The following is a 21,820-nucleotide window of genomic DNA, read 5'->3' as shown; positions in this document are numbered from 1 at the left end:
TTGTAGACGGGTCATATTCTGCATGGAAGCCAGTGACCAGTGGTTTGCCTCGGGGATCTATTCTGGGACACCTACTCTTCGTGATTTTTTATAAATGACCTGGATGAGGAAGTGAAGGGATGGGTTAATAAATATGCTGATAACTCAAAGGTTGGGGGTGTTGTGGATCATGTGGAGGGCTGTCAGAGACTACAGCAGGACATCAATAGGATGCAAAACTGGGCTGAGAAGTGGCAGGTGGAATTCAACACGAATAAGTGTGATGTGGTTCATTTAGGTAGGTTAAATATAATGGCAGAATATATTATTAATGGTAAGACTCCTGGCAGTGTGGAGGATCAGAGGGATCTTGGGGTCCGAGTCCATAGGACACTCAAAGCTGCTGTGCACGTTGACTCTGTGGTTAAGAAGGCATAGACAGCATTGGCCTTCATCAATCAATGTTGCAGCTATAGAGGACCCTGATCAGACCCCATTTGGAGTACTGTGCTCAGTTCTGATCACCTCACTACAGGAAGGATGTGGAAACCAGAGAAAGGTATGTTGCCCAGATTGGGGAACATGCCTAATGAGAATCAGCTGAGTGAACTCGGCTTTTTCTTCTTGGAACGAGAGAGGATGCGAGGTGATCTGATGGAGGTGTACAAGATAATGAGAGGAATTCATCATGTGGATAGTCATAGGCTTTTTCCCAGGGCTGAAATGGCTAGCTCAAGGGGACACAGTTTTAGGGAACTTGGAAGTAGGTACAGAGGAGATGTCAGGGTAAGTTATTTATGCAGAGAGTGGTGAGTATGTGGAATGGGCTGCCGGTGACAGTGGTGGAGGCAGATGTGAGGCAGGGTTTTTAAGAGACTCCTAGATAGCATGGATCTTAGGATAGCATGGATAGCATGATCCCACATGGAGCTTAGAAAAAAATGAGGGCTATGTGTAACCCTAGGTAATATCTAAGGCAAGGACATGTTTGGCACAGCTTTGTGGGCTGAAGGGCCTGTATTGTGCTGTAGGTTTTCTATGTTTCTATGTTCATTGATATCAAGGGAAACTAGAGACTCGCTGACTCAGACAAATAAAATCGCATTGCTTCTATTTGGGGGCGGTGGGGCACCTGGTGCGCAATGTGGAGACAACATCCCTCGGAGAATGCCGCTCATGGTTGGGGGGAGCTGGTGAGGGGGGCGGTGAAGAGGAAGTGCCATGTTGTGGAAAGTATGGGAACGAGGGAGCACTGCATTGTGGGAGGGGCGGTGATGAGGGTATATTGTGCTGTGAGAGGGACTGTGAGAAGGGAGTTCCACGTTGTGTGAGGGGCAGTGAAGAGAGAGCATTGCACTGTGGGATGGGCAGTAGGAGGGAGAGCTGCAATATTGAAGGGGCAGTGTGGAAGGAGTGCCACGCTATGGAGGGTCAGTGTGGAGAGAGCACCCAACTGTGGGAGAGGTGGTGTGGAGGGAGCGCCCAACTGTGGGAGAGGTGGTGTGGAGGGAGCACCCCACTGTGGGAGAGGCAGTGTGGAGGGAGCGCCCCACTGTGGGAGAGGTGGTGTGGAGGGAGCACCCCACTGTGGGAGAGGTGGTGTGGAGGGAGCGCCCAACTGTGGGAGAGGTGGTGTGGAGGGAGCACCCCACTGTGGGAGAGGCAGTGTGGAGGGAGCGCCCCACTGTGGGACGGGCGGTAAGAAGGGAGTGCTGAGGTGTAGGTGGGGCAATGAGGAGGGAGCGCTGTGCTGTGGTGAGGATGGAGAGCCACGCTGTGTGTGGGGCAGTGATGTGCTGTGGAAGGGGAGGTCCACTTCCAGGGGAGCTCAATATTTTCGAACAAGCCACAAACACGGGAAGAAGGTGTGGCATTTCCTCAGGAGTGAAGCTCTCTCAGCTTCACCATGTTGGAATCAAAATCTGGAGATCTCCTTCTGACCAAGATCAGTGACATTTGGCAGTATAACATCGACAAATAGCAAAGGTTTGACATCCTCATTGAGATCTGTTACGCTGAAAAGGAAATTACCTTCCGGTTTGACTAGCTATTCTCTGATTGAATAAGCAATAGTGAAAAAGACGGTGGTGTTGGCATTGAGGGACACAGAAAGGAAACGAGCTGTTGCACTCCTAACCGAAGAATGAAAGCTGGGCATTTCTAAAACACAATTTGTCAAGCTATCGTTAATGATAGATCATGGGAAACGGAAAATGAGAAGGGGGCACTGCACTGAGAAAGGGGTGGGGAGGAGGGAGAACCTCGTTGTGGGAAGGGAGGTGAGGAGGGAGCACCGCGCTGTGGGAAGGAAGTGAGGAAGGGGAACTGTGCTATGTGAGGGGAGTTGAGGAGGGAGTATTAACTGTCCGACAAGGGTCTCTTTAGAAGCTAACTCCGTTAATAAATTTTTATTATTTCTCTTCTGGGATCCTCACTCCCCTTATCTTTTAGTAAACTAACTGAAAATTTGGTAGTTAAACATACTTTGAGGATCTGGGTACAATTTAGGAAATTCTTCGGTCTATTGAGATTTTAACATCGACAAATAGCAAAGGTTTGACATCCTCATTGAGATCCGTTACGCTGAAAAGGCAACTTACCGTCCGGTTCAACTATTTTCCAATTGAATAAGCTATAGTGGCAAAGACGGTGTTGTTGGCATTGAGGGATATGGAAAAGGAACAAGGTATTGCACTGGTAACCAAGCAAGGAAAGATGGGCTCTTGTAAAACACAATCTGTCAAGCTACTGTGAACGATAGGAGGGCAGAGACCATGTGAGGGTGGGGAGGTGAGTGCAACGTACAGAGAGAGTGAGAGAGAGTGGGCCCAGAATCTGCAACTCCAACATCATTTGGGACAATTGTCTTCCAGTTTGTCAGAAAACACCAAGAAGACAAAGAATTTTTTCTTTAAATAATGAGACGTTCTGAATGCAGACATTCTTTTACCCAGAGTTAGGGAATCAATGTTCAGTTTTTGTCATTTTGCTGTAGGGAAGAATGAAGATGAGGTTTGCGAGGACATTGTCATGACTCGAGGGACTGAGGTATGGAGAGAGGATGAACAGGTTGAGAATTGGAGTGTTGGAGAATGAGGAGTGATCTTATGGAGGTGTATATAAGTATGAAGGGCACAGGTAGGGTGAATGCACAGTTTAAGATGAAAGGTTAGAGATTAATTGGGAACTCAGCGGGGGTGGGGGTGGGTCATCTCTTTCACTTCGAGGCTGATTTGAAATGAGCAACTGGAGGAAGTGGTTGAGGCAAAGATGCCTGGACAGGTGCATGGACAGAGGGATGTGGGCTAAAGGTCACTTGGATGGTACTCTTGGTTGGCATGGGACCAGGTTGGGTGAAGGGCCGGTTTCCGACCTTGTGACTCGATGGAAGTTGTCATAGTTCACTGTGCACAGGTTGCTGATGGTTACAACGCAGGTACGCTGGGCATGTGAAGGGAAACACTGCATTGGCACTAATTGTATGGGGATCTAAGTTCAAGGGCAAAGATATCTTGCCAAAATCATACGTGGTCCTCAAACATTGACCTGTTTCTCCTTGCACAGAAGGTGCCTGGATGGTTGGAATATCGCAGCCAGCTCTGGGCTCCGTGTGAAGGGGAGTCTACTCACGGGGTGGTTGGGGCTCAGACATTGCCTGTGTTCAGTGATAGTGCTGATTTGTTGGATATTAATGGAATCAGTGGGCATGGGGTTAGGGGAGGGAAGCGAAGATCAGGTCAATAATCAGTCATATTCATTGAATAGTAGAACAGAGATGGTCCTGTCCTGATATTACGGGTTATGTGGTTTTCTGCTGCTGTAGTTCACCCACTTCAAGGTTCGGCCTGTTGTCCACTCAGAGATGTTTTCCTGAACACCACTATTGTAACCTGTGGTTATTTGAGCTACTGTTGCCTTCCTGTCAGCTGAATCAGTCTGCCCATTCTTCTCTGAGTCTCTCATTAACAAGGCATTTTCCCTCAAAATTGCAGCTCACCAGTTTTTATTTTTTTCTTTGTTTGTTTTTACACCACACGCTGTAAACTCTGGAGATCGTTGTCCATGAAAATCCCAGGAGATCAGCAGGGTCTGAGATACTCAAACCACCCTGTCTGGCACCAACAATTATTCCACAGTCAGTCACTTAGATCACATTTCTTCACCACTCTGATGTTTGGTATGAACCTCTTGACCATGTCTGGATGCTTTTAAGCATGAAGTTGCTGTCAGATGACTGGATCTCCCTAATAAAGTAATCACTGAGTGCATGTTCCACAGAGGATTTGTCTAATGTTACATTTATTAAGAGTGGGATTAAAGGTCTATCAGTTTTACAACTCTGAACTGTTTGCTTCTATTGGATTTTCTTCCTCTCCTTGACAATGCAGCTCCCTGTGTCCGTGTTTCTAATGTCAACATGTCACACTGCCTGAGCACACTCCTACCTGGGACAACTTCTGTTGAAATGTGCTCAGTGAAGCAGAACACATGCTTCAGTGCAACGACTATGCATTTTCTCTCTCAGCCACAGCCGGGCCAATTTATGTGGTACTTTGGGCACAGTGTGATGCCCTTAATGCCAAAGTCATAGTAAATTTTTTATCAATGGACTGGAAGGCAGGGAGTCTTTGATGGTGAATGCTGGTTTCTTTTGGCAGCACTCCATGTAAACGTGCCCATTGGTGTGTGATTAATCACGGCATTGAGAGATGTTGCCTCTTGCTGAGAATTTGCAATTGCTTATTGATGGACAGACCACTCTTGTGTGTGTCCAGAAATGTCACAAGGCATATGGGTAATGTCTGAGGTTGCCCAGGGGCACCTTGGCTTACCTGGTGCACCCTGTCCAGTCCCATTCAAGGGGAGTGGGTGTGGGTGTATTGGTGAGGAAAATTGGGTGAGTTGCATTGATCTGGCTGTGGGTTCAGAAGCCAGGTTGATCACTTCCAAGGGAGTGGATCTTGAGCACCTGTTCATTTCCGCATCACTTTGCTCAGTGTTAATATCTCTGGGCAGAGTTCAACAGCTACCCTGTCTCAAATTTTGCCACAAATGATCCCAACACAGCTTTGATTTCCAGTGATGAGGCATCAAAGGTTATTGCAGGAGATAAAGAGGTGCAGGAGATAACACATAAAGTCAAGGTGGGCTGGCTGATGGGAAGCAAGTGGAGGACTAACCAATCTGGTGACGAAGATGTGATGAATGGTGTGCCACAAAGGGAAGTGCTGCAGCCTCGGATTTTCACATCAGAGCCAAAGCAAAAACTAAACCATACACTGCAAACTTCAGCCAGAAGGGCCATGTCTGTATACAGCAGACTTGAGCAGACAACATCTTCATCCTCCTGCTGTGGTCCCCAGCATGATAGACACCAGTCTTCTGTCAGTTTTGTTGATTCCACAATATCAACAGCAGATTGCATTGGGTACAGGAAAGACCATGGTTACTGATGTCATTCTGGCAATGGTACTGATGCCCTGTGATCCAGAGCCTGCCACCTCCTTAGCCAGACTGTTCCAGTGCAGCTTCATCACTGGCAACTATCCAACAAACTGACTGAGTAGATCCTATCCACATTGAACAGGACACATCTAACCCGGCCAGTTGCTTGGCAACAACCCGATCACAGAAGCTGTTCCACTGAAGTCACCTTGTCTCCAGACTTCACCACAGCTCAGATCCAAACACAGACAAGACAACCAAAGCCCCAGGGTTAGGTAGCATTCACTACTCTCGTCATCAGGGCCGCATTTGATCCAGTGTGGCATCAGGGGCCCTGGTTACACTGGAGTCCTCCACTGCTCAGAATCATACAAGGCCAAGGGACCAGAGGGCTCAGCCTCGGAATAGGACGCCCGTTTGAACAGAGATGATGAGGAGGAATTTCATTAACCATACGGTGCTGAATTGACAGAATTCATTGCCGCAGATGGCTGTAGAGCCCAAGTCATTAAGTATATTTAAAGAGGAGATTGACGTGAACTTAATCAGTGATGGTGTCAAAGTAATGGGGAGAGGGAGGAGATTGGGGCTGAGAGGGAAAATAAATCAGCCATGAATGAATGAAGGAAAAACACGATGGGCTGAATGGTAAAATTCTGCTGCTCGGCCTTATAGTCTATCACATCACGGTGGTGGGAGATGAATCATCTCAGTTACAGGATGTCCCCGTAGGGATTCCACAGGATGGTGTCCTGGGCTCAAACATCTTCACTGCTTCATCAATGACCTTCCATCCATCAGAGGGTCAGAGCTGATAAATGCACCGTGTTCACCATTCACAACTCCCCAGGTAATGGAGCAGTCCACAGCCAAACGCTGGACAACACGCAGCCTGGGCTGATGTGTGGTGCCCGTGTCATTTGCCATCTAAGTGCCAGGCAGTAACGATATCCAACAAGGGAAATTCAACCATTTCTCTGACATTGAGTAGCATTGCTGTCATGGCATCCTCCACCGTCAATCCCCTGGGGTGGGGGGAAGGCAGCTCACAACCACATTCTCAATGACAATTAGGGATGGGGGATTAAATGCCATTTCAGCCTGTGAAGCTCACTTCCTCTGAGTGAATAATAAATGTTATTTTTTACATTTTATGTCAGTGACGTGAAGGAGAGCACTGAAGTTCTGGTTACTAATTTCACGATGGCACTGTGACTGTAATTGGTATCTGGTTTATTATTGTACAAGGATACAGCGAAAAGCTTCGTTTACATGCCAGCCATTCAGATCATTCCATACATAAGAACATCAAGGTAGTATTAAAGAAAAAACAATTACAGAATGCAGAATAAAGGCTACAGCTGCTGAGAAAGTGCAGTGCAAGCAGACAATAAAGTGAAGGGCCATGGCGAGGAACATTCGGAGATCAAGAGTTCTTTGTACAAAAGGCCCATTCAGGAGAACCTGAAGGTGGGTTAGAGCTCGCCCCATCGGTCTATAGAGAGATGAATTGAGTTCCAAGCATTCAAGATGTTGAACTGCACTTGGGACAGGGATGGCACCCGAGTGTTCCCCAAAACTGTCAGGTGACAAGTGGCATTTGTCCAAAATGATACCAGGAAATGACCCTCTCCCTTCATCCCTCCCAATCCACCAACACACACCTCATCCTCACTACTGACTCTCTGCCCTTGAATGTCAGCCGAAAGCATTGAAGTTCCTTCTACAGGCCCTTTCACCACTCCCCACCCCACATTACTCACTTCCTGATACCCAAAGCCACTGTTAACCGGACACAGGAGTGCAATTGAATACTCTCTGCAAGACTACATGAGAGTAGCTACAACGTTCAAGTCTCCACTGGTGCTGGAATCTGATCAGTAATAGAGGTGATAATGGGAATCATTAGGGGAAGGGAGAAGGGAAACAGAACCAGTATTTGATGAGGGAGGAGTGGACAGAATGTCAGAGAGTGAAATGGGTGGGTGGATGTGCGAAGGAAGGCTGTGCGATGGGGAGGAGGACAACATAGAAGGATGGGAGTGGGAATAGGAATTGATGGAGTTACCTTTAACTGGAATATGTATTGGAGTTGTTAGATAAACCCAGGAGAATATGTGCTGTTGTTCCTCAAGTTTCCTCTGGGCTTTGAATTTACCTTCCCCTCACCTATCCAGCTCACTCAGCCTATCATCCAAAGACTCTCCCACCATCCCTCCCAATATACCAACACACCACTCACCCTCGACGCTGACTCTCTCCCCTTCACTGTCAGTCCCAAAACATTGACAGTTGCTTCCACAATCCCTCCCCCACCCCCCACACATAGATGCTGCTGGACCCATTGAAATCCCCAACAGAGTTGCTCCACATTCAGACACAAACAGATAACTGGAGATAATACTCTGCCATACAAGTGCCTGGCAACTACCCGCTGCAACCGGAGAGATCAACCTCCCGTTGAGATTTAATGACAATCCTGATGCTGAGTCCCCACCATCAACATCCTGGGGATCCCCAGAGTCCAGAAACACAAGGGGACCATCCGCATAAACCTTCAGATACAGGAGCAGGTCAGAGACTGGGTACCTGCACAGAGTAACATCCTCAAACTCCTAATGAAATACAGTCAGTGGCGTGCCTCCTTCGTGATTAATTCAATGTGTTGGATCCAGAACAGATCCTCTGAGATGTTGATGCCCAGGAACTTGAAGCTGCTCAGACTTTCCACCGCTGACCCCAGGATGTGGATTGGAGTGTGTTCTCACGACTTCCCCTTCCTGAAGTTCATAGTCAGTTCCTTGGACTTGCTGAGGCTGAGTGTAAAATTGTTGTTCTGACATCACGGAGAGGGCCTCACTGTGAAATGGGAGACATACGACCACCTGTCAGAGTAGAAAGGATTCTTTGCACCACCACAGTCCTCACTTCCCCACCCACCCTCTCCACTCCCCGTTCTACTTCCTATTGTGTTACTTCCTCCCTCTCCTTCCCCAATCCAACAACATGCCACTCCCTACGCAAACAGACCCTTCATTCTCTCTTCACACCTCCCTCCTTCTTCCCCCACCACTCAGACCCCTATTCCCTTCTCCCCACTCTTACATTCCTACCTCTCCTTCCCTCTCCCATCATACTCCGACACTCCATATCCACTCTGACAACTCTTCCCTCCTCTGACATCCCCTTCCCACTTGGATCACTACCCTGTCCCCACCACATGACGACAGACCCCTTTAGACCCCAAATCCCTCCTCCTTGAATCACTCCCGCTTTCTCTCCTCACTCAGACCCCCTCATCGCTCAGTCCGGCATTGAGTGAAGGGACACCATCACTGGTGGGAGCACACTGAGCCCAGCAGGCCAGAGTACTGCCACATAGAGTATTCCCTCTGGACCTGAGGCCGCTGGTTATTGATCAGGTGTGGGGCTGAATTGTGTGTGGTCGATGTGGGGCTCAGTGGGGTGTTTGCTTCCCTCGCTCAGAGCCGGCTTTCTGGACTCACACTCACCCGTACCCTTGTGCAGAAAATGTAATTAGATTGGCCAGGGCAGGACTGACGGTGCACTGCTCTATCAGAGGGGCCGCACTGTTCAGAGGGCAGCACAGAGGGAGTGCCACACCGTCAGTGCTGAGGGAATATTGGACATCTGGAACAGCAGTCTGTTTTTAAGGAGACAGTTCTTACCTGGATTATTGTGGAGTTTGCACTGGTTCTTTCATCTCATTTCCTGCTGCTGTACGAGACCATTTCATACAAATCCTTTGGCACAGGTCTTTCTACATTCTCTGTTGGACTAGGGACAGATTTGAGGACAACATTTAACTGGGACATGGTGCAATGAGAGAGGCTGGGGTCCAGGTGAGGGGGTGTAGTTGTGGAGGGGATGACTTAGACGGGGAGGAGTGTAGGAGCTGGAGGAGATAACAGAGATGGGAGGGTGTGTTGGGACCAGAGGGTGTTACAGAGAAAAGGAGAATTACATGTTCCGAAGGAGGTTTCAGAAATTTTTGGGCGGTTTCCTAATACTCACTTGTCAGTTTTCCAGTAGGATTTAATTAACCAAATCACAGCCACTGATGCAAGAAGAAAGAGAACCCCTCTCACAGCCAATGAGATGACTAGTATCTTGGACGACTCTCCCTCAGCTGAGACACAAAGAACAAAGAGAATTATTGTTATCAATCTCAGGCACGCTGTCGTCAGTACTCATTCCTCAGGTACTGAGTGGCAAACAGGACGTGATTACTGTGATGGTCACTGATGGCTACAGGAGCTTTGATGGGGTGAGAAAGGATTGAGAAAGGCTCGATTCCACCAAGCCAGCTCAGATATCCCACAGAATGTGTTTGTAAAGCAGGATGTTGGATGTTTGCCCCGACACAGATGGAGTTAACAATTATCCCTCAACCACTAATTAGTTCAAATCCATCTTCACTGCAAGGTGGGCATCAACAGATCTGAGGGAGGTCGGCATTGGTTGTGGGGCTATTTTTGGGGCAGAACTGAAGGAATGGCCCATTGTGGGAGAGCAAATACTGAGGGAGCTCCATGTTTGAGAGGACATGGTGCACCGTGGAAGATTCGGTGATGGGGCTGCACTAGACTATGAAGGGGTTAGCGATGAAGGAGAAGAAGCTCAAGATGAAAGGGTCAGTGAAGAACATAGAACAGCACAACACAGTACAGACCCTTCAATCCATGATGTTGTGTTGGCCCTTTAACTCATTCCGGGATCAATCTAACTTTTCTTCCCTACAGAACCCTCCATTTTTCTTTCACCATTTACTTATTGAAGAGTTTCTTAAATGTCCCTAATGTATCTGTCTCGACCTCCACCCGTTAGTGTGTCTCACATACCCACCATTCCCACTCAACCTACCTCTGACATCTGCCCTATATATTCCTCCAAACATCTTCAAATTAGTTTCCCTCATAGTAACCATTTCTGTACCGGGACAGAGCTCTCTGGGTGAAGTGCGGTCAAATATAACTCAATGAGGGACGGCACCTCCGCGGGGATTTAACCACCTTTTCTCCTTTCCGCGCCGTCTGCTTATGCAGCTGGAGCGGGGTGGGGATGTCGAGGGCTGCTTTCAGGTACAATTTCAGGAGTAATGTTACACGATTCCATGGCTACCAACCGCCTAGGATGCAAATAGTTCGGACATATTCGTAACCGCCAAGCTGCTAACTCCATCACGAAGGCAGAAGCCGACGCCGTTGGGCCTTAACCCGCTGCCCTCCTCTTTCTGTTCCTCCTGTTGCCCCTCCCCTTCTCCCCTTGCCCTGGCGATGGAGGTCGGTGATGGGCGCGGCACAGGTGAAAATGAGGTAGGAAGGCAAGGAAAAACAAGAAACACCCCGAGGCTTCTAACCCTGCGAAGGGGCGGACGGTTTCTATTAAACCCGACCTGGAGGGGCCCAAGGCCTCTGAGTTCCAGTAAAGGCCGGGAAAGGGGAAGTGGTGCCGGATGCTGCGGACATTTCCGAAATGGAGGTCAGCATACCTCTGCACATCTGTGGTCTGAAAGAGACCAGGGGTCGCACGAAGGGCTGGATTTGCCCTCCGGTTAAAGTTGGATGCTCAGAGTGTGTCTCCCCAGAGCTGGAGGATAGTCCGACCATCCAGGAGCCCGCAGCCGCGGCGGCATCTGCTGAGCATGCGTCCTCCGGGCTGGTGAGTGGCGCCAGAGCACTGGGTGCTGGCGGGGAACAAGCTCTGCCCCATGGTCGGGAGGTGAAGGGTGATGCTTTGGTAAAGCTGCAGTATCTGGAGGACGATGCTGACGGCCGCTACTGAGATTATTTCAGATGGCCCGGTAGGTTTAGAGCCCAGCGGCCCTCAGCATCGGTCATGCCGGCGGCCCAGTCCACGGCGGGAGCCCCGCACAGCGAGGAGGTTTATGGCAGGTCGGAGATACTCGTTTAAAAGGAGAGTTAGCGTGCATTCTGTGTCATTCCGGTGTCCCAATCAGCGGCAGGAGCAGCGCAGAGAGGTGTAAATAAAAGTAGAGAAGGGACAAGCGGAGCGGCCATTGTTGAGAGTGGGCCAGTGGTGAGAGTGCGAGGGACAGGCTTTGGCTCAAAGGAGGCTTCAGCTCGGAAGAGGCCCTGGCTCTGGGTAAGCTTCTGTTAAGTTTTCCCTATTCTGCTGTGTGGGGTAATAAATGTAGATTAAATGGTCATTGTGTGTTTTCCTGCTGCATGTTGAAGTCATTCTCAGAGTTTCCCGGGGAACTACATCTGCATGAAGTACATCCAGCTGCAGTTCCATGAAGAACATGTCAGGGATCTGGAGGAGCAGCTGGGGATGACCTTTGGCTTGTACGGGTGAGGAGACCATCGATTATAGTCATAGGGAACGGGTCACCCCGAGGTTTCAGGAAGAGGGGGTAGTTGCGTGACTGTCAGGAGATGTGGACATGTCAAATGTCAGTTCATGCAGAGCATCCCTGTGGCCATTCCTCTCAATAATAAGTATACTGTTTTGGATACTGTTGTGGGGGATGACCTTCCACAGGAATGACATGGAGACCAGGTTCACAGGCACTGAGCATGGGTCCATAGTGCAGAAGGGAAAGAGGGAGTAGAGGGGAGCGGTAGTGATTGGGGAATCAATAGTCAGGGGAACAGACAGGAGATTCTGTGGATGTGAACAGGACACCTGGATGGTTTGTTGCCTCCCAGGTGCCAGGGTCAGGGACATCTGGGTTCACATCCACGGCATTTTGGAGTAGGGAGAGAAGCCAGATGTCTTGGTACATTTTGGCACCTTTGCATTTACTGACTTTACACAGACTCAACCTGTAAATTAACCTTCTGTGGCGACCCACTTCCCAGCGCACTCGAACCGGCGCGCGCCGGCATTGTGGCCAGTCCCAAAGAGGGCGCCAAGCCTGCTTCACCAGCAAGGGGAAAAGCCCGCGCGCGGGACGGGACTGTGAATACGAGCCCCCTACAGTATTCCCGTCCGGGGAGGGCGGGATCAGGAAGGCTTTAAAGCGAGGCTGCAAAGTTTGAATAAACCTCTTTTGCAACTGCAGCTCACTGACTCCGTGTCATTATTTCAGCGCTCCGTGAAGCACACCGCTACACTTCTTAGAGTCTTGCATAAGGACTCCTGATTCCCTCTGCAACTCGAATGTTTGAACCCATCCATTTAGATAATAGTTCACACTATGGTTCCTTTTATCAAAATGCATTATCATACATTTGCCAACACTCTATTCAATCTGCCACTTTTTTGTCCATTCTTCCTGTTTGTCTAAGGCCTGCTGCAATCACATTGCTTCCTCAGCATGACTGACCTCCCAACTATATCTGATCATCAGCAAACTTGCCACAAAGCCATCAATTCCATTATCAAACAATGTGACTAGCAGCGGTCGCAATACTGACCCTAAAACACCTCTAATTACCAGCAGCCAACCAGAAAAGGCCTCTTTTATTTCCACTCACTGCCTTCTGCCTGTCGGCCATTCCCCTATCCGTGCCAGTCTATTTCCAGTAATGCTACAGGATTTTCTCTTGTTCAGCAGGGTAATGTGTAGCACCTTATCAAACACCTTCAGAAAATCCAAGTAAATTACATTCACTGCCTCTCCTGTCACAACTTCGCTTGTTACTTCCTCAAAAAACTATGATAGATCTGTCAAGCAAGATCCCCGTTAACAGAAACCATGCTGACTTTGACTTTTTCTTATCAAGTCTCCAAGTACCTCAAAGCCTCATTCCTAATAATGGACTCCAACACTCCCAGCCACTGAGGTTAGGCTAGCTGGCCTATAATTTCCTATCTTTTGCTACCCTCTTGTACTTGCTAGAATTTAAAAGGATGAGGTTGGATCTCATTGACATCCTTTGAATGTTAAAAGACCTAGACAGAGTAGATGTGGAAAGGATTTTTACCATGGTGGGGGGAGTATAGGACAAGAGGACATGACCTAAGGGTAGAGGGGTGTAAACTTAAAACAGAGAAACGGAGAAATTTCTTCAGCCAGAGTTTGATGAATTTCTGGAATTTGTTGCCAGCTGTGGAAACCAGGTTATTGGTTGTATCGAAGGCAAAGATTGATAGGATCTTGATTGGCCACGACATCAAAGGTTATGGTGAGGAGGTCGGGAATGGGAATGAGGAGGGAAAATGGATCAGCCATGACTAAATGATGGAGCAGATTCAAAGGATCAAATGACCTAATGCTGCTCCCATGTCTTAAGGTCTTCTCATGGATATTCAGGGCAGCATATAATTACCCTCATACCGAAATTTGCAGAATATTTCTGTGTACTCTGCAGAGTATTGCTGTACCTGTCTGATAACTGATCCCCATACTTACACTGCACAGTTAGTGTGAGGGTCTGCTCCGATGAAACAGATGGGTATCTGACTCTGCAGGTGAGATTTTGCCCGTGGTGTTTGAGCGTTGGTGTCATGGTCAAGACAGAAGTATATGTCAGAGTGTTGTGCCACCGAGTTACACAGCTTGAGACTGATGGTGGTACATCCGTGGGGGTGACCCAGGTTAAAATGGGTGAAGTACCATCACACGTGGTGTTGAAGATGCAGGTTATGTTCACAGACATTCCTTCAACAAGTTCTGCAGCGAATATTGTGGGTTTATCTGTGAAATCTAACACAGAGAAATGAATCCTTTTAGTTCAATATCACCAGATGCATCAGTTCAGATAGAAATCCCAGCCCCACAACAGGAAAGATGTTTACAGGATGATCCCTGAACAATGAGGGTAGAGTGTGAGGGAAAGTTGAACAGTGTGGGGTTCATTACTGTTCTGAAAGCTGTTGAGAGGGGAAATGGGAATCAGAGTCCTCCACTGAGAGCCACAATATCACACAGTCACTGATACATCCAGTGGGGTACGTCCTTCCCCAAACAGTAAGACATGGGCCAAGTGGACTTGGTCATGGGGGAGATGTTCAAAAAGTTCAAATTAAATTTATTAGCAAAGTACATATACAGGTTGTTACCATGTACTGTACTACCTTGAGATTCATTCTCTTAAAGGCATTTCGAGGGGAAAAGTAATCAAATGGAATTTAGAAAAATTTACACAATTTGAAAAAGACTGACAACAAAAAGATAAACTGTAAATTCAAAAAATACAGTACTGTAAATACGAGTTGAAAAGTAACTTTGAAAGTGAGCATGTAGGGCACAGAATCAGTTCAGAGTAGGGGTGTTTGAAGTTATCCACACCATTTCAGGAGACTGGTGTTTGAAGGGGAATAACTGTTCCTGAACAGGGTGTTGTGGGACGCAAAGCTTCTGCACCTGCTGCCCGATGTTAGTAGTGAGATCAGGGCATGGCCTGGATGGTGGATAAAAACACAATAGACAGAGGAAGGGCAGGATCTGCAGATGTTTGGGACAGAGAAGGAGAAGGAGTGGACGGTCAGAGGGAAAATGAACACTGTCAGATGCAGAGAGACCCAATTCTACAAGAAACTGCATGTAACTCTGAGAACCTCTCTTATCCATGTCAGTTGTACTTCAATATGATTGAGAACATGGATCGTCTTTCATAACATAGTAATAGTTGATAAGATGAAAGTACAGAGGCTGCATCGGGAATGAATTTGAAGTTCCCAGAAATATCGGGAGTTGTGACAATGTGTATATGGACCCCGTACAAGTTTAGATCATTCCTTACTGACTGCTGAATGTCTGCTGTTGAGTCACCACACAGAACACCTACCAGAAACACTGAGCAACGTAGTAGATTGATAGTTGAAATTATCTTTTCCGCCAAATTCAATCCTGAAAAAGTATGGCCCTGCATCTTCCAGAGTGATGTTGTCTATAACCAGGGAACAGTCACCATCTTTCAAGTCTGCAGGCATACGGGTCCGATAACGAAACTTCAGGTTCTCCCGACTGTGATCAATTGAGTGAAAGGCTATTTGAGGATTTTGTGCTATATCAGCATTATACCAGATACCAGTCCTTGACTTCTTATCCAGACGTGACGGATAATGGTAGTGGCACGGAATCCAAGCACACAATCCTCTCTGTGATGTCACTTGTGATGGTGTGTCAGCTCTCCACTCCTTCGACACTGCGGCTGAGGAGAGAGTGAATAATGATTGACAATGGATGACTTGTCAAAACACCAGACTTGATATCCACACACTGTATCACTCCTGCACTGTGGTCATAGTGCCTACCGAGTGTGGAAGACACAAGGAAACCCACCAGGGCTCCTCACAGATGGCGGGGATATGTTAGATTTTGGGGGACAGGTTCATTCTCTGTTGGCTCATTGGCCTCAGGGTCAATGGAGTTTGTCTAACGCTGTCAGGAAGGATCAATGACATGGGTGTCATCTAACACGGCAGGAAGAAATGGAGTGCCCAAAATTGGTCGTTTCTTCATTGGTAATCATTTCCTATATGCTCTTCAACGTATCACTGTCTCTGCTCCTTCCATGATCTGCTACATTGGATCTATCTGATCTTATGGATCTAGGAATGAATGTGGATCATTATTATGTAAGGGATCCCTGTTGGACTCCCACAGGTACAAGGATGCTGATGTGTCTGTGATCGAGTAACATAGATGCTGGTGACAGAGAGATTGTGACAGGCATCCATATTGACAGGTCCCACACTCGAAGAGCAGCTGGATGAACTTTGGCTTGTATGGGACAGTGAGATCATCAAATAGAGTTACAGTTAACTGGTCACCCTGATGTTGCAGGAGGAGGGGGTATTTAAGGTGACTGTCAGGAGATGTGGACATGTCAAATGTCAGTTCATGCAGAGCACCCCTGTGGCCATTCCTCTCAATAATAAGTATACCGTTTTGGATACTGTTGTGGGGGATGACCTTCCAGAGGAATGACATGGAGACCAGGTTCACTGGCACTGAGCATGGGTCCATGGTGCAGAAGGGAAAGAGGGAGTAGAGGGGAGTGGTAGTGATTGGGGAATCAATAGTCAGGGGAACAGACATGAGATTCTGTGGATGTGAACAGGACACCTGGCTGGTTTGTTGCCTCCCAGGTGCCAGGGTCAGGGACATCTAGGTTCACATCCACAGCATTTTGGAGTAGGGAGAGAAGCCTGGTCTTCGTACATATTGGCACCTTTGCATTTACTGACTTTACACAGACTCAACCTGTAAATTAACCTTCTTAGAGTCTTGCATAAGGACTCCTGATTCCCTCTGCAACTGTAATGTTTGAACCCCTCCATTTAGATAACAGTCCACACTATGGTTCCTTTTACCAAAATGCATTATCATACATTTGCCAACACTCTATTCAATCTGCCACTTTTTTGTCCATTCTTCCAGTTTGTCTAGGGCCTGCTGCAATCACATTGCTTCGTCAGCACGACTGACCTCCCAACTATATCTGATCATCAGCAAACTTGCCACAAAGCCATCAATTCCATTATCAAACAATGTGAAAAGCAGCGGTCACAATACAGACCCTAAAACACCTCGGGTCACCAGCAGCCAACGAGAAAAGGCCTCTTTTATTCCCACTCACTGCCTTCTGCCTGTCGGCCATTCCGCTATCTGTGCCAGTAGATTTCCTGTAATGCCGCAGGATTTTCTCTTGTTCAGCAGGGACATGTTATCAACGTTATCGATGTTATCATGGTCAGTTTATCAAACTCCTTCAGAAAATCCAAGTAAGTTACATTCACTGCCTTTCCTGTCACAACTCCGCTTGTTACTTCCTCAAAGAACTATGATAGATCTGTCAAGCAAGATCCCTGTTAACAGAAACCATGCTGACTTTGACTTTTTCTTATTATGTCTCCAAGTATCTCGAAGCCGCATTCCTAATAATGAACTCCAACACTCCCAACCACTGAGGTTAGGCTAACTGGCCTATAATTTACTTTCTTTTGCCTACCCCTGTGCTTGCTAGAATTTAAAAGGATGAGGTTGGATCTCATTGAAATCTTTAGAATGTTAAAAGACCTAGACAGAGTAGATGTGGAAAGGATTTTTTCCATAGTGGGGGGAGTCTAGGACAAGAGGACATGAACTCAGGATAAACGGGCGTCAATTGAAAAGAAAGAAACGCAGAAATTTCTTCAGCCAGAGGTTGTAGAATTTCTGGAATTTGTTGCCTGCTGTGGAAACCAGGTCATTGGTTGTATCTAAGGGAGAGATTCTTGGGATCTTGATTGGCCACGACATCAATGGTTATGGGGAGGAGATCGGGAGTGGGGCTGAGGAGGGAAAATGGATCAGCCATGACTGAAAGATGGAGCAGATTCAATGGATCAAATGACCTAACGCTGCTCCCATGTCATATGGCCTCCTCATGGATATTCTTGGCAGCATATAGTTATCAGACTGAAATTTGCAGAATCATTCTATGTACTCTGCAGAGTATTGCTGTACCTGTATGATAACTGATCCCCATACTTACACTGCACAGTTAGTGTGATGGTCTGCTCCGATGAAACAGATGGGTATCTGACTCTGCAGGTGAGATTTTGCCCATGGTGTTTGAGCGCTGGGGTCATGGTCAGGACAGAAGTATATGTCAGAGTGTTGTGCCACCGAGTTACACTGCTTGAGACTGATGGTGGTACATCCGTGGGGGTGACCCAGGTTAAGGTGGGTGAAGTTCCATCACACGTGGTGTTGAAGACGCATTTTATGTTCACAGACTTTCCTTCAACAAGTTCAGCAGCAAATATCGTGGGTTTATCTGTGAAATCTAACACAGAGAAATGAATCATTCTAGTTCAGTATCACAAGAGCATCAGTTCAAATAGAAATCCTAGTTCCACAAGAGAAAAGATGTTTACAGGATGATCCCTGAACAATGAGGTTAGAGTGTGAGGGAAAGTTGAACAGTGTGGTGTTCATTACTGTTCTGAAAGCTGTTGAGAGGAGAAATGGGAATCAGAGTCCTCCACTGAGAGCCTCAATATCACACAGTCACTGATACATCCAGTGGGGTATGTCCTTCCCCAAACAGTGAGACATGGGCCAAGTGGACTTGGTCATGGGGGAGATGAGTTCAAAAAGATCAAATTAAATTTATTAGCAAAGTACATATACGGGTTGTTACCATGTACTGTACTACCTTGAGATTCATTCTCTTGCAGGCATTTCGAGGGGAAAAGTAATCAAATGGAATTTACAAAAATTTACACAATTTGAAAAAGACTGACAACAAAAAGATAAATTGTAAATTCAAAAAATACAGTACTGTAAATCTGAGTTGAAAAGTGTCCTTGAAAGTGAGCCTGTAGGGCACAGAATCAGTTCAGAGTAGGGGTGTTTGAAGTTATCCACACCATTTCAGGAGACTGGTGTTTGAAGGGGAATAACTGTTCCTGAACTGGGTGTTGTGGGACGCAAAGCTTCTGCACCTGCTGCCCGATGTTAGTAGTGAGATCAGGGCATGGCCTGGATGGTGGATAAAAACACAATGGACAGAGGAAGGGAAGGATGTGCAGATGTTTGGGTCAGAGAAGGAGAAGGAGTGGACGGTCAGAGGGAACATGAACACTGTCAGATGCAGAGAGACCCAATTCTACAAGAAACTGCATGTAACTCTGAGAACCTCTTGTGTCCATGTCAGTTGTGCTTCAATATGATTGAGAATATAGATCAGCTTTCATAACATAGTAATAGTTGATAAGATGAAAGTACAGAGGCTGCATCGGGAATGAATTTGAAGTTCCCTGAAATATCGGGAGTTGTGACAATGTGAATATGTACCCCGTACAAGTTTAGATCATTCCTCACTGACTGCTGAATGTCTGCTGTTGAGTCACCACACAGAACACCTACCAGAAACACTGAGCAACGTAGTAGATTGATAGTTGAAATTATCTTTTCCGCCAAATTCAATCCTGAAAAAGTATGGCCCTGCATCTTCCAGAGTGATGTTGTCTATAACCAGGGAACAGTCACCATCTTTCAAGTCTGCAGGCATACGGGTCCGATAACGAAACTTCAGGTTCTCCCGACTGTGATCAATTGAGTGAAAGGCTATTTGAGGATTTTGTGCTATATCAGCATTATACCAGATACCAGTCCTTGACTTCTTATCCAGACGTGACGGATAATGGTAGTGGCATGGAATCCGCGCACACAAACCTCTCTGTGATATCACTTGTGATGGTGTGTCAGCTCTCCACTCCTTCGACACTGCGGCTGAGGAGAGAGTGAATAATGATTGACAATGGATGACTTGTCAAAACACCAGACTTGATATCCACACACTGTATCACTCCTGCACTGTGGTCATAGTGCCTACCGAGTGTGGGAGACACAGGGAACCCCACCAGGGCTCCTCACAGATGGCGGGGACATGTTAGATTTTGGGGGACAGGTTCATTCTCTGTTGGCTCATTGGCCTCAGGGTCAATGGAATTTGTCTAACACTGTCAGGAAGGATCAATGACATGGGTGTCACCTAACACGGCAGGAAGAAATGGAGTGCCCAAAATTGGTCGTTTCTTCATTGGTAATCATTTCCTGTTTGCTCTTCAACGTATCACTGTCTCTGCTCCTTCCATGATCTGCTACATTGGATCTATCTGATCTTATGGATCTAGGAATGAATGTGGATCATTATTATCTCAATGATCCCTGTGGGACTGCCACAGGTACAAGGATGCTGATGTGTTTGTGATAGAGTAACATAGATGCTGTTGACAGAGAGATTGCGACAGGGGTCCGTATTGACAGGTCCCACACTTAAAGAGCAGCTGGATGAACTTTGGCTTGTATGGGACGGTGAGATCATCAAATAGAGTTACAGTTAACTGGTCACCCTGATGTTGCAGGAGGAGGGGGTATTTAGGTGCCTGTCCGGAGCTGTGGACATGTCAAATGTCAGTTCATGCTGAGCATCCCTGTGGCCATTCCTCTCAGTAATAAGTATACCGTTTTGGATACTGTTGTGGGGGATGACCTTCCACAGGAATGACATGGAGACCAGGTTTACTGGCACTGAGCATGGGTAGATGGTGCAGAAGGGAAAGAGGGAGTAGAGGGGAGCGGTAGTGATTGGGGAATCAATAGTCAGGGGAACAGACAGGAGATTCTGTGGATGTGAACAGGACACCTGGCTGGTTTGTTGCCTCCCAGGTGCCAGGGTCAGGGACATCTAGGTTCACATCCACAGCATTTTGGAGTAGGGAGAGAAGCCAGATGTCTTGGTACATTTTGGCACCTTTGCATTTACTGACTTTACACAGACTCAACCTCAATATATTAACCTTCTTAGCGTCTTGCATAAGGACTCCTGATTCCCTCTGCAACTGTAATGTTTGAACCCTTCCATTTAGATAATAGTCCACACTATGGTTCCTTTTACCAAAATGCATTATCATACATTTGCCAACACTCTATTCAATCTGCCACTTTTTTGTCCATTCTTCCTGTTTGTCTAAGGCCTGCTGCAATCACATTGCTTCGTCAGCACGACTGACCTCCCAACTATATCTGATCATCAGCAAACTTGCCACAAAGCCATCAATTCCATTAGCAAACAATGTGAAAAGCAGCGGTCACAATACAGACCCTAAAACACCTCTAGTCACCAGCAGCCAATGAGAAAAGACCTCTTTTATTCCCACTCACTGCCTTCTGCCTGTTCGCCATTCCGATATCCGAGCCAGTAGATTTCCTGTAATGCCGCAGGATTTTCTCTTGTTCAGCAGGGTCATGTTATCAATCTTATCAATGTTATCATGGTCAGTTTATCAAACCCCTTCAGAAAAGCCAAGTAAGTTACATTCACAGCCTCTCCTGTCACAACTCCGCTTGTTACTTCCTCAAAGAACTATGATAGATCTGTCAAGCAAGATCCCCGTTAACAGAAACCATGCTGACTTTGACTTTTTCTTATCATGTCTCCAAGTATCTCAATGCCTCATTCCTAATAATGGACTCCAACACTCCCAACCACTGAGGTTAGGTTAACTGGCCTATAATTTCCTTTCTTTTGCCTACCCCTGTGCTTGCTAGAATTTAAAAGGATGAGGTTGGATCTCATTGAAATCCTTAGAATGTTAAAAGACCTAGACAGAGTAGATGTGGAAAGGATTTTTTCCATAGTGGGGGGAGTCTAGGACAAGAGGACATGAACTCAGGATAAACGGGCGTCAATTGAAAAGAAAGAAACGCAGAAATTTCTTCAGCCAGAGGTTGTAGAATTTCTGGAATTTGTTGCCTGCTGTGGAAACCAGGTCATAGGTTGTATCTAAGGGAGAGATTCTTGGGATCTTGATTGGCCACGACATCAATGGTTATGGGGAGGAGATCGGGAGTGGGGCTGAGGAGGGAAAATGGATCAGCCATGACTGAAAGATGGAGCAGATTCAATGGATCAAATGACCTAACGCTGCTCCCATGTCGTATGGCCTCCTCATGGATATTCTTGGC

At 47.0% G+C, this 21,820-nt stretch overlaps 1 protein-coding gene across 4 annotated transcripts in view; it reads right to left on the bottom strand.

Annotated features, from left to right (window-relative positions):
- Positions 1-21,820, bottom strand: part of LOC140732382 (sialoadhesin-like) — a 237,986-nt gene that overhangs the window by 196,979 nt on the left and 19,187 nt on the right. For all 4 annotated transcript variants that reach the window (XM_073054980.1, XM_073054953.1, XM_073054963.1 and 1 more), the window contains exons 7-9: positions 19,217-19,582; positions 17,838-18,131; positions 15,144-15,509 (exon numbers count right to left, since the gene is read on the bottom strand). In XM_073054980.1, coding sequence (XP_072911081.1) covers positions 15,144-15,509; positions 17,838-18,131; positions 19,217-19,582 — 1,026 coding nt within the window. The remainder of the gene's footprint in view (positions 1-15,143; positions 15,510-17,837; positions 18,132-19,216; positions 19,583-21,820) is intronic.

This window comes from Hemitrygon akajei, chromosome 1 (assembly GCF_048418815.1).
Source record: "Hemitrygon akajei chromosome 1, sHemAka1.3, whole genome shotgun sequence".
In the NCBI taxonomy this organism is placed as follows: Eukaryota; Metazoa; Chordata; class Chondrichthyes; order Myliobatiformes; family Dasyatidae; genus Hemitrygon; species Hemitrygon akajei.
Note: the sequence above shows the minus strand (reverse complement) of the source record. Positions and strands in the feature narration are given on the sequence as shown.